The following is a 13903-nucleotide window of genomic DNA, read 5'->3' on the forward strand; positions in this document are numbered from 1 at the left end:
ATATATATATATATATATATATATATATATATATATATATATATATATATATATATATATATATATATATATATATATATATATATATATATATATATATATATATATATATATATATATATATATATATATATATATATATATATATATATATATATATATATATATATATATATATATATATATATATATATATATATTTTTGTATATATATATATATATATATATATATATATATATATATATATATATATATATATATATATACACACACACATTTGGTTTGCACATGTGGGCCGACAAATTCTGTAGAATGTGCTCTTAGATGAGTGTATAACATATGCTTATATACACACAACAGTTACTATTCATCCTTTCGCTAAAAACAAAGAACACGTTCAACTGAACAGAAGTAGCATTGAGAATTCGAATGTGCGTCATTCATTATGATAATATTATAATATTATTATTTTGTGCCAGCCCACTATTTAAAATATTTCATGCAAGAGTCAGGCAGAAAGTTCTGCAGGTTAATTTTATTTTTTGAAAAGATGAAGACGCGAATTTGTGTTACATTATTCATTATAATGGCGTCTAATGTTAAATTATATTTTCTAAGCAATTTTTCATTTATGTACTTATTCGAACATTCAAAATAATGTGAATAAATTTAATGAATGCAATTCATGCAACGTACATTGAAATTTTTTCCAATTTGTCACAACTCTTTTTCCGCACCTGTATCAGATCCTGTTTGCTGTATTAAAGCGATCATTTCTTCAAAGCTGATTCTAATTTGAATTTGAATCAACTTGAGAGTTCGCGGGTTGGGTTAAATAACGTTTTTCCTGATCACACTTGAAAAAATTTCTTGGAGATAAAAATGCCCAAGTGTCCTAAATGCCAAAAGGAGGTTTACTTCGGTCGGTCAATTTAACATTTTAACATTTCATGTTTACCGTTGAACCGCATACATACACAACTATATTTTATTAAAAAAACACGAAATACTCACATGCTTATTTACAAACATGTTTTTAACTAGATGTGTGTGAATAATTAATAATTAACTAAAAAAGTCATTTGCTTCTGTTTTTAGATTAATGTCATCAGGAATAATTTAAAACAATTTAGTTAATGTAGTAGAGATATTTATTAATGATTTGTCGATTGTAATTTATTTCATATGTTGACTGACAAACAGCTGAAAGGAAGACGTCGTTGGGTAAAGATTGGCACTCTGGATGTTTGAGGTGTGCCAAATGCAACAAGACTCTCACTCCTGGCCAACACGCCGAAGTATGGGAAGAAACTGTTTTTGTGTCATCAACTTGTTTGTTATGTTGTGTTGTTTATGTTGTGTTGTGTTGTTTATGCTGTGTTGTGTTTGTTTACGTTGTGTTGTTTGTTTACGTTGTGTTGTTTGTTTACGTTGTGTTGTTTGTTTACGTTGTGTTGTTTGTTTACGTTGTGTTGTTTGCATCTTGTCTATGTTTTGTAATTTGTGTTTCCTTGTTTGCCGTATAATAGGTATTGGAAATATTTTGCATGGTTTATATTTTGTTCTATGTTTTGTTCTATTACTTAAATAGTATTTTGCTATCCTTTGGCTTGTTGTTTGTATAGGTTGGTTCTTTATTTGCATTAATTTTTTTATTTACGTCCACATCTCATTTGCACATTTTTAAAAGTTTGTTTTCCATTTATAAGATCCGTGCGTTTGACCTCCACTGGCCTAAAGTTACAGGCATACATATATAATTACGATTGGACGCGGTTTTATGTTTCGTGTAGTTTGATTGGATACGCTCCTAGGCATAAATAACTTTCCAAGTTGCATTCCAAGATATATTGATCTATCTTTACTTATATGTCAAAATTGATCTTGGGATATTAATGTGAACATAATAAGAATGATTTACCGCAATGTAAATAACAATGTACAACGTAATAACCAATCAGCGTGATGATCAGCCCTACTGTAACGTTCCATGCTACGCTGCTCTCTTTGGTCCCAAAGGTATTTTGATGGATGGTTTAATTAAATCCAAATTACACATAAGTAAACGAAGCGAGATAACCAGTTTTCACCTTTTTGTCTAAATTAATTTCGATTTATTTTAATAAATTTTTTTGAATTAAATAGCAAGAATTGTTACATTTTAAGTAGTTGTAAGGGTTGTGTTATTGCAATGCATGTGGTTTTTATGTGCATTTATTTAATTCAGGATTCGGCCATGGTGGAACGGAGAGTCACACCTTCAGAAATTAATTTATAAGTTTTTCATTTTTAGTTTTATAATTTTCGTCGAATTTCTTAACTTTTTAAAATAATTTAATAAAATTTTACCTGCTTCTAAAATTATTTAATATATTTTTATATCCTTGAATATTGATTTTGCTATTGTCGGTGATAAATAAATAAACTGAAGAATTAAAAACGATTTTTAATGTTTGATCCGTGTTAGAATTATTTTAATCACGTTTGATGTAGCAGAATCGCCACTCGTGCGACTGCTCTGAAATGCGTTGCTCTTAAGCGATGATTCGAACAAAATAGATCATAAAGATTAAAATATAAAATGAAAAAACTAAATAAAGTGGGAAATACCGCTTGTGTTTGCGATAAGAAATTAATCGCTCGATTCTATTTATAGGATCGGCATCATGTGTAGACGGTAAGATGAGGAGATAAGAAGAGGTTTATATTAGGAAAAGCATCGTCGTCGTTGTCTTCCTCCTCTTCACCTGCTTCCGAGGAAGTAGTGAGAACAACAGGGCAGTATGTTAATTATGTAAACACGAGCGCAGTGTTTCTTGTGTTATATATCCCTCAAGGCGCAATAAAAAATTTTCAAAAGTAACACTGAACTGCTGTTAACACTGGTCTTTTATCAGTCCGTTTTTGCTATAATAGAATCAATTAAATTAAAATTGTTGTTATCATTCATAGTATTTTTTCTAGGCTCAAAATGTTAATTAAATGTTTATTAATTCGCAAAGTTTAAGTTTTGTTAACAATGAATTCCAAAATCTGTCAAAATACTCGCAAATCTATCAGGCGCCTCCAACAAGCAATCATCGATCGCAACATGCCTGAAGTAGTAAACATCTTGAGCGAGTACTTCGATGTTGATTACGTCTGCAACAGCAAACTTTCATCGGAGCTCGCCATGGAAACCAACGACAGAGCAATTTGTGAGGCAGTTTTTAAAACAGGTTGTGACCTGAACAAACACCTAAACAACGCAACTGGCGATACGTTACTTATAAAAGCTGTTTCTGAAAATCATAGTCCGGAAATGATTGAACTTTTATTAAAATACGGAGCGGATCCCGACTTGGGAAATGATTTGAACGAAACAGCAATCCACAAAGCTTCATCCCTCGGCTTGTTGGAAATCTTGCGAATACTCGTGAAACATTGCCACTACTTGAATCGATGTGACACTAAAGGGCAGACAGCGCTGTTCAAAGCTGTTGCAAATGGGTTTTGTGATGTCGTAAAAATATTGGTAAAGGCAGGAACGGATTTGGAGTGGACGGATGCTGAGAAGAGAACTCCGCTGATATGCGCAGTTGAGTCGAACCAAGTGGAAGTAGTGAAAGTGCTTCTCGAAGCTGGTTCGTCATTCATTTTATCTTATTTTCGTTGATGCATTTGGATGTAGGAGTAAGAAACGTATTGAAAATAAACGATCCTATCAACAAAACAGAATAGAATAAATATTTCTTCATCACTGCCATAAACAAACAAACAAACATTCAGGTTGCGACGTAGATGCCAGAGACAGATACGGCAGCACGGCACTCTTCCATGCAGCGAAACAAAACAATTTAGAAATATTAAAAATTTTGTTGAACGCAAACGCTCTGGTCGATAAGCCAGATTCGAAGGGATCAACTCCGTTCTCAGGTAAATACGGACTGTTGGTTGATAGGGACTGTTGGTGCGTACCTGCTGACTGTCTAATGTTGTTTTGCATGAACGAATGATAATAAAATATATGAGATAGCATGGCATCATTATTATTTTTAATGCAAATATTCGTAGCAATAATATTATCAACAAACAATTTCAGCTTCTGCTACATCTTAAAACTATTTCAAGACGTAAAAACAAACGCTCAAAAATTGAACTATAGCAAACGCATTACATCGCACGCTTACAGAAGCGGTAAAGAACGTTCATCTCGACATCATCAGTGAACTTATCAAGTCAGGTTGTGAGGTCAACACAACAAACTTTGACCTCAAACAAACTGCTCTTCACAAATGTATATCGCAAGGTAAGTATAGGTATTATCTTCTACTTTAATAGGATTGGAATTATTTATACTAATTGTATCACATAAATGGACAGCTTCAAACGTGTATAGTCAAAGAAGCAACCAGTTGAAACTGTTCGAACTCCTCATGAAAAGTGGTGCTCATGTTAATGTACCAGACCAACTAGGATGCACTCCGCTTTATCAGGCCAGTCTGAAAGGAGAACTAGGTAAAGAGGTATCAGTAAATCATTTTTGTTTCTCTCTTTTTCTGCGTGTTTTGGTTAGGATTTGAGTTTATAAGCGCTGATGCATGTATATATATATACAATATTCTTTCTTACATTTAAAATTTTAGCATTTGAACTATTAAATAAGTATTTAAAGTACGGCATGACTGAAAAATTGTGGACCAGTTTAGAATCATTCAATTTAAACCCCTCTACAACATTTTTTTGCCAACCTCCAACCAAATTAGTTTTGAATTTGTAATTTATTAGGGTCTGAAAAATTATTTTCAATATAGAAAAAACTGTTTTTTCTTCAACCAGAGATGGCACAGAAGCTGATTGACAATGGAGCAGATATACATTACGTAACAAACAGCGGCGACACCATGCTGCACGCTGCCGTCGTCGGCAACTCCTTGCCACTTACGGACATGTTTATCGAGAAAGGTTATATTCAATATTAAAAATTGTATTAACAAAATATTTTTGTTGACTATTTCAATTCTAAACCAACTAATTGATTTGATTGATTGATTTGGATTTATACAAAACTTCTTCGATTAATAATTTTTTGTAATGAATTGATATTTTCATATTTTTAACAAATTATATTTGCAACGCAAAATTTTTTCAATCAGTGGATGCAGTGAACAAGCAAAACGAGTGTGCGCTCTACCTCGCCATTAGCCACAAGTCAGACATCGAGGTCCGTGTTTCCTTACCTACTGCTCGTTTTTCTCTGGATAATTCATTTTAAAATTTTTTCAGAAATAACCGATATATTAAAAATACGTTACAATAAAGTTTTAAATAAATCATCCGACGCCCTTTAAGATCATAAAACATTTGATAAGAAGTGGTTGTGACTTGAACATATGCGAGAAGAAGAACCATGAAAGCCCACTCCTCCTATCCATCATGAAACGTTATACAGCCGCTTCCGAGAAACTCATTCTAGCTGGTACTAACTAACTATGTCTATTTTCATTTTTTTATTTATATAAAATTTTTTAGTTTCGATAAATTTTAATTTATTGTTGAGTTGTTATATGGAATTAACGTTCAAAATTGATCACATTAATGTGTTTGCAACCTTAACAATTCATTAAACGTTGGCAAAATTTAAAATAAAGCAATTGAAATGCGTAAACTGTATAACTATGTTTTTATCTGCCAAGTTCGTACGACGTTAAAACTGTTCAACGCCAAACAGGATGTGACGTGAATGTTGTAAATAATTCTTGCACATCTCCATTGTGGGCTGCATGTGATTCGAGCGAGGAGAAGATTGTGGACCTCCTGCTAGAGAATGCGAACACGGACATCAACCTGGGCTACCACTGCACACCGCTACATGTTGCCGTGAGGAACAAGAACGTCAGCATCGTCAAAAAACTCATCCAGCATAAGTGCAATTTGAATAAGGTGGGTGGGTTTTTGAATTTCTATAACCTCACACGTCTCGACAGTTTCTTAGCAGAATTTAAATAACAATCTATAGGTTTAATTGTTTGTTGATAATTGAAAATAAACTTATAGATATTAACTGACTTAATAATTGTTAATACGTAAAAATATAAGAAAACAGTTGATAAAAATTCAGATAAAGTATTCGATTTGCAGTTGAATGATTTGTGCAAATCGGCATTGTACATGTCAGCAGAGTACAACTCGTTGGAAATTGCAGTGTTGCTCATCAAGAACGGAGCCAGTCCATCCATTCACCACTCGCTTCGGAAACATGGTTGGTCAGGAAGAAGTTTCTTTGACATTCCATCATTCGTTCAATTTCTACTTATTTATTTACCCAATCGTCCGTTCAGTTATTCATTCACCCATTCATTTTGTTTTCACTTAGTTATCATCAACAGCTGCGTATTTAATTTGAATGACTTTTAAATACACAACCACCCGATACACGAAGGGTTCTGCTGCCTGCAATACAAAGATCCCCACCCACACTTGGAACTGGAGCCGTTATTTGTTGCCTTCCAAAACGACAACATGAAAATGATAACAATCCTAATACTGGCAACATACCGACTGCCTTACCAGGAACTCAGCACTTTGAAGGACATCATATTCAGGACCAGTTACGTTCGAGATATGAAGATGACCGAAAGAATGGTCTACCAGTACGCTAATTTTTTCTCGAAAATTCTATCGAAACCGCGAAATCTCAAAGAATTAGCAAGAGGAAAAATAAGAGAATGTCTCGGTCAATATCCACTCGATAAAATCGGAAAAATGAAATTGCCGGACCAGCTGAAGGCTTACGTAGCGATGGCTGGTATCGACTCGGTTCTTGCTGCTCCTGGCAAATAAAATGGCTTCAATTTTGTTCTTACAGTTTCTCTGAATTTTTTCCAAACAATAAATTGAAGAAAATGATTGTTCAAATTGCATGCTCTTTAAATTGTTTCAAATTTAGTGAATCATAACTACTAATAACTAAATGATTAAGATAGTATGTCATTATAAATTCACCGCACCCATCATCACCTTATTGCGCTGTTAAATCATTTTCATTGAAACTTTTTAAAATCGATCAAACATGAACTGTGTTGAGTTTAAAAGGTATAAAATCACAATTATGTACATATATTAGTTAAATGCACTACTTGTATATATATGTATATATATGTATATATATATATATATATATATATATATATATATGTGTGTGTGTGTGTGTGTGTGTGTGTGTGTGTGTGTGTGTGTGTGTGTGTGTGTGTGTGTATGCAAGTACATGTGGTTTCGTGCGTTTAACATAGGCGCAGTAACATGAGTTAACCTGCATGCATTTCTTCTACAGTGATTTAATAATAAATAAATAAATATAAATGAAATAATAAATAAATAACAAATAAATATTATTTTAGTGTTTTTTCTTTAAACTTTTATAAAACTGCGTTATGTATGACACATTATATGCAAATAATATGAAGTTAATAAATAAACAAATAAATAAATAAATAATTATTTATATATAGTTTAGAAAACTCAGAAAAAAACATATGCAGGTCCAAATAAAAGTTGAATCACAGATAGTTTATCACAAAATTTTCGAAATGTCTAATAATGCATAAAATTATAGAATAATTAATAATGCATTAAAATAATTAATAATGCATTGAAATTATAGAATAATTAATCTTAATAAATTGTGTTAATAATATAATTTCAGGAATAGAATGAAATACAATTTAACATGTGTGAGGAGTGTTTTAAGTGAACTTGTTGCAAATTTGTGATCAATCGTCATCAATCGCATTTATCTTATAATCTCTAAACTAAACAATGCCAGCTCGTAATTACTATGGTAAACAAACTAATACACACACACACACGCACACACACACACACACACATACACACACTCACACACCTACGTCATTAAATATGTACAGTAAGTTGCCTATAGCAATTGATAATAAAGAAAAACTTATTGGCCGAAGAGACCCTTAACTTTCCCGATCATGTATTCTCCAACTTCGTAATCATTCCTTTTGAACTGGTTCTCTTTTCTGACCGCCTGGAAGGCCTCGACGATGATAACCAGGAACATGGACTGCATGCCGTATATGATGACCCATACGAACAGAAAGAAGAAGATTGGGCCGAGGATGGGCTGGGCGGTTGGGTAGTCGCTAAAAGTGAAACTCCCAATAAAGAATTGGAATAGAGTTTCAATGACTGAGGAGAAACTTTTATAGGTGACCAGTTTAGAGCTGAACAGAAGATAGCCAAGCTGTCCGAATGCCAATAAATAAATGAAAAAGGTGATCACGAAAGTTTTCATGTCTTTCACTGAAAACTTTATAGTTTCAGTCAACATAGACAGACGTCTGTTGAACTTCAACATGTTAATAAATTTTAAAGTGGCCAGAAAGACAACAATTGCAAGAACTATGCCGTATGTTTCCGCCCAGAGTCCAATTGTCACGAAGTTCACGTAGTCACCTGTGCAGTTTTTTTTAATTCAGCTATTTACCTGAGGTCGAGACTACTATTATTTTGACTGTTTAAACGAATTGTTTAAAGTATTTTGAATGATGAATAAAAAACAGATAGAAAATGTTGACGAAACAATTTTGTAGCCCACCTGAGCCTGTTTCCTTGAGCACATCCATGGCTGTGCTCCCAAAAATCATCTTCATTCCGTACATGGCGATGGTGACGATGGACATGATGGCGGTCAGAAGTTCCAGCCAGTTCCAGAAGCTTCTGAAGTACTCACGTTTCTGCTTCCGCATCAAATTTATTATATGCACCAGGAAGTAGATGACAAACCCCACGTAGATTACCTTGAAACAAAATGAAATACAGATTTCATAAAAGTCAATGAAAGTTATTTTTGTTTTCAAAACAATAATCCCAACTGCAGGCACGATCATGTAAAATAAAACACGATATTTTGGTTTGCGGCACTTTCGTTAACATTATACAATATTCAAACACTGGTTTTAAAATAACGACTAGAAAATTGAACTAAAGCAAACCTGAAAGATAGCAACGATGATTCCAAAAGCACCGACATAACTGGAAATTTTGAAAACTTTAACTTCCTGTGAAACAACAGGCATACCGTTTGACAAAAATTCTAACAACATGATAACTGAACCAAAGAGGTTGGCATTGCCATTGTAAACGGTGAATTCTACAAGGAGGGCTCTTGTTTTGACATCAAGCCAGTTATTTGACTGCAAATCGGCCAATTTCCTTAAAGATTTTTGCGGATTGCAATAGAAATTAAAAACATAGCCTCCGCCTTTGTAGGTGTTAACCTGTCCCACGTACGGAGCGCTTTTCAGCTCTGTCGAATCTCTATATAACCAGGGATTGTGCTTGCCCTTGTCGAATTTCTTCGCTGCTTTCGTTCTTTCTTTCGTCATGACTGAAGACCAGCCAGTATCGTAAGAGGCAGCATCGTCGTCCAACCAGTTGTAATCAGTTCTGCAGTGTCTTATCAGCTTTTGAAACTGCTTCTCTATTCGACAGGTGTCTAAAAAATTGAAGAATCATGGAAAAACATTGTTGAACAGAAAATTATTTCAAATCGCAAATAAAATTACTAAATATATAATATTTAATTTAAAACTGTAAAAAAACCGCTTCTTTTAACAAAGTCAAACTGATGTTTTGCACACATTAAGCCGGTGGCAATAACTAACTTTCTTTAATTCTCAATTGTCTGAGTCTGGCCACACCCAACCTAATAGACACGTGATCACTCGTCTGCAGAGATTCCCGCCAATTTTTAGTAGGCCAGCTGTTGTACCATCCTTGCGTGTACAGCTGTTTCATGAGGGTGTCGTTCACCCACGCGTAAACTTTGTCGTACGTATCGATCTGTATTTGGGTATTTTTTGGGGGTACTTGTGAGTTAAGACTTGGACATTTGTACACGATGTTGTCTGTTAATGAATCATGTTGTTGTTGTAGCCGTTTAGACGGTATAAATTCAAATTCAGACAATACAAATTGTATTATTAAAATTTTAAAATAGATTTTTAAAAGTAAATCAATAACATTAGAAAATGAAGATTTCCCTCCTGATTTAAAGAATTGGTTTTGTATATTTTGAACGTAATTGAACGATCGGCTGTCTTTATCTTGGTAGGAGATGAAATAGAGAACGAGAATGAAAAAAATGTAGATGATGCATTCTTTCAAAATAGACTCAATTTGAATCTCTTTCAATCTCTGCTCTCTCAATTCCTTTAGTTTGGAAGTGTCCAGGAGACCCGCAGACGCCAGCGTCTGATTCCTCTGCCTCGTGATCTCTGTTGCATGAAATTATCAAACATATATTTGTAGATGGTAGCAATTTTTTGTCAATTTATTCAATCCAATGTTTTGAAGCAATTCAATTTATCGTATTGATTCAAACGTTCTAATTAATATAGCGCAATGTTTTAAAGGCATTTTTCAGAATTAAAATTGGAATGAATCTTTCTGCATTTAAACAACATCCTGAAACTTAAGACTCGTCACTTTGAAAATTGAACTATAACACCTCATTAACTTAATTTTTTTATTCTGCTATGATGCATACCGCTAAAAATTCACCTTGAATGTTCTTTTTTGACATCTCACAATCCAACTCTTCGTCTGCCTTCAAGATGTTTTCATCCATTCCTTCTTCTTCCTCTATATCAGGTTTTTTAAGAATGCATGAAATGAATGCCGTCAAGAGTAGTACCTAAAAAATGAATTTATTAAATTTTCCCATAAATATAACATGGAACAAATTGTAAATGACCTTAAAATTTACGTATTACATTAACATAAAAAACTTTAACATTATCCAACAAACAATTTTTTGCAAAAAAAAACAAACGACGAAACGCAAGGAAACAACACTAAACAACAAAATTTAACTTCATGATATATTACAAATTTGTTTTAACCAACACACCTACCGACCTTGACAGGTTGAATGATGATAACATTTTGAAAGAACGAAAGGAAGAACGTTTTGAGCCAGTCCAACGATTTCTCTCTGCCCCATTGCATGCTGTAGAGGATGGTGAAGAATGCTGGTGCCACAATCGAGAAGAAAACCACTGGAGTGAGTGGAGTGAGGTAAGAGTGAGTGGAGTGAGGTAGGAGTGAGTGGAGTGAAGTATGAATGAGTTAGGAGAAAGGTAGGAGTGAGTGGAATGAGGTAGGAGTGCAAAATTGTGATTAGATCAAACAATTTCACACAAAAACGATTAGTTAATTGAAGAAGTGGATGAGTGCAGATTACATTGGTCGTTTTAAAACGTGAGAGTTTGATAGAGATAATGATCAGGATGACAAAAACAACAAAAATTATGATAAAAATGATGAGAACTTACAAGACCAAGCGATGTAGATTGTCCACCATGGAAACATAAATGGCTTCTTTTTCTTCAACCCTGCATTTGTTGCCTTCTCTGGGTTTTCTATGAAAATTGTTTTCAGGTTGTTAACTTTTTGTTAAGGCAAACAAAAAATTATAAACAAAAATAAGACCAATTCATAAATAGCTGTGCTTTTGAAAGAAGCACACAGTAATTCATAAAAATATGACCATGGCTGATGACAATTTGTTTAACCCTTGGCTTTCGGTTTCTTATAGAAAGAAGCAATGCTCTGGATCGTATCGCGCAATTTCTGCTTTCTCGTTTTTTCGGATTCCTTCCACAATGACGACTGCTTGTCCAAACTCTTCCAACCTGTTCTCTGTCGTTTCCATTTTAAGAAATCAAAATCTTGTGATTTTTTAAGTAAGAAGTAAAAATTATTTGAAAAGTTATAAACCCCGTTTTGTTCCACAGCGTTTTCTTTTGGCCGTGTTTTTTTGAAAATCGTAATAATAGCCATACTGGGTAGTATGATGATTAAAGTGCTTTGAACGGAAATCATAATTTGTTGTAAGGTTATTTCGATGGGTCCAATGTGTACGCCAGTTGCATGGTCTGGATCGACCGACTTGAAGAACATGCAGTTGACAATCATAGTCAGGAAGAGGAGAGAGAAGCAGCAGGAGACACGTCGAACGCGAGTAAAGGAACTTCTCGTTGGTCTGCTGAAAACTGAGAACCAAATGTGGTCATTGCTAAATTTCTTGCGGATGCTGTGCGAGAACAACTGGCCGAACTGGGTCATATCATCTTTGCCGGCCACCGGAACGACTCTCTCTATCTGTCCATCTCCTTCTTCTACTGCCATCCATTGTGCACAAACGAAGAAAAATCTGAAATTCAAACGTAAGTAAAATTAAAAGAAGTGAAAAATGTTTATAATTTATGACATAATTGGTCAAAGATTCAAATAACTGTATTGACCGTTCGCCTGTTTGAACGTCGGTGAACTCAATCTGATCGAGAAACCATCCTTTCTTCGACCCCTTCCCTGAGTTGTCGTGCCAAATTCGCAGAAAAGTTAGAGGACCCAGACACTTCTCAACGCTCAGAACGTAATTGTTGATACTGCCTGTCGAGATTTCCTGCCATTGTTGGAATGGGTTGATATTTTCTAGCAGTCGTAATACAATCATAACAAAAAGAAATTAATTTTAGATTTGAAAATAACCATTCAAGCAATTCTTTTCTACAGAAGTCATCCAATAACACAACAACAAAACCTTTCTCTTTCCGTCCGTCAGATGACGCACTCCAGTGTCGGCCTCATCGCCAGAAAGTATGAAACTTGGTTTGGAAGCGGTGCCAGCATTCTTACGCATGCCCGTGTATACGGTCATTTGGTAGTAGTATGTCTCCGTCGGCAGGTTGTCTTCCAAGGGTATTGAGCCCCACTTTTGATATTTTGAAATTATTATTATTATTAAATTTATTTTATAAAATGAATAAACAAATTTACCCTAGCAACGTCAGCTTTATCCATGTGCCTAGCCCATACCAGAATCAAAATGTAGATTATGAAGATGACGATGATGGTCGAGAAAACAGGAAGGCTTCCTAGGAAATTATCTAGAGTGAAGACTGTGGCGAAATTGATGGTGTTGGGTGCCACGAAGAAGTTGCCACCGAATGAGGTCAGGTGGTTGCACATGCACTGCGTCTTCAGAGCCGTCGTGTCTGACCCGACCTAAATGATAATAATTTCATTTTATATAGCGTCATGGCAAGCGACTGAGGCGAATTATCATTATTACAACAAACACACGGTGCATAAATACACGTAAATCAACGCATCACACACTTTTGCATGTGATAGGTGGGGATCTTTTTGCATTCAAACCCGGACACTGCATCAACAATTGCCAGGCACCTTAGCCACTACACCATCGCGTCGCAAATTATTTAAAAATAACATAAATCATTCAACAATGCTGTCAAGTTATTCGCATTAGATAAAAATTCATGACAAAAGTTCCTCAAAATCATTAATAATGATAATATTATTATTGATAACTTTTATCATAATTATTTAATTCATGAGAAGAAAAGGTATTAACGGAGCATCCAGCAGTATCCCAGCTTGAAGTATTTTCATTCCAGTACTTGCAGGCGGCCGAGTATGCGTAAAAGTTGTAGGAGACGTTCATCATGCTGTCGCTACTTTCATTGGCTGAGAGTATTTGATGAGAAAAATGAAATTTATTTAAAGAATAAAATGATCAAATTACTGAGTTTATTTACTTCAAGAGCAATGAAAATGAATGTTTCGCACGGTTGTCAGGTTAAAATTTTCATTTTAACTCAATGATGATTTTTGCCAACAGTCCAAAAAATAATTTATTTAGAAACGCCAATATTTTTTAAAATAAAGTCAAAATAAATGTTGATAATTAGCAATAAAAAAAACTAAAAATAAAACCGTATCAACCTTTTATGGCCACACCAATCCAGTACGTTCCATTCACTTTGGTGACATTTTGTGGTGGATGGATGGCGTATCTTTTCTCGCCAG

The 13903-nt window shown here is 34.2% G+C and overlaps 4 protein-coding genes across 4 annotated transcripts; 2 read left to right on the top strand and 2 right to left on the bottom strand.

Annotated features, from left to right (window-relative positions):
* Nucleotides 1-883: 883 nt before the first annotated feature.
* Nucleotides 884-2439, top strand: HELRODRAFT_101539 (hypothetical protein; the record flags this gene model as incomplete). The annotated part of the gene is made up of 4 exons (XM_009024092.1): nt 884-923; nt 1205-1299; nt 1963-2020; nt 2229-2439. The coding sequence occupies 4 exons, from the start codon at nt 884-886 to the stop codon at nt 2270-2272; spliced, it is 237 nt and encodes a 78-aa protein (XP_009022340.1). The 3' UTR covers nt 2273-2439.
* Nucleotides 2440-3092: 653 nt separating this feature from the next.
* On the top strand, nt 3093-3656 carry HELRODRAFT_84287 (hypothetical protein; the record flags this gene model as incomplete). The annotated part of the gene is made up of 1 exon (XM_009024023.1): nt 3093-3656. The coding sequence occupies one exon, from the start codon at nt 3093-3095 to the stop codon at nt 3654-3656; it is 564 nt and encodes a 187-aa protein (XP_009022271.1).
* Nucleotides 3657-7943: 4287 nt separating this feature from the next.
* Nucleotides 7944-9808, bottom strand: HELRODRAFT_84161 (hypothetical protein; the record flags this gene model as incomplete). The annotated part of the gene is made up of 5 exons (XM_009024008.1): nt 7944-8461; nt 8604-8805; nt 9001-9345; nt 9397-9503; nt 9673-9808. Coding segments are annotated over 5 exons (1308 nt in total), but the record flags the coding sequence as incomplete, so codon positions are not given.
* A 2316-nt stretch (nt 9809-12124) lies between these two features.
* Nucleotides 12125-13078, bottom strand: HELRODRAFT_125123 (hypothetical protein; the record flags this gene model as incomplete). Its single annotated transcript, XM_009024093.1, has 4 exons — nt 12125-12224; nt 12316-12476; nt 12615-12785; nt 12851-13078. Coding segments are annotated over 4 exons (660 nt in total), but the record flags the coding sequence as incomplete, so codon positions are not given.
* Nucleotides 13079-13903: the final 825 nt, after the last annotated feature.

The sequence above is a fragment of the Helobdella robusta genome, assembly GCF_000326865.2.
Source record: "Helobdella robusta unplaced genomic scaffold HELROscaffold_39, whole genome shotgun sequence".
Taxonomy (NCBI): domain Eukaryota; kingdom Metazoa; phylum Annelida; class Clitellata; order Rhynchobdellida; family Glossiphoniidae; genus Helobdella; species Helobdella robusta.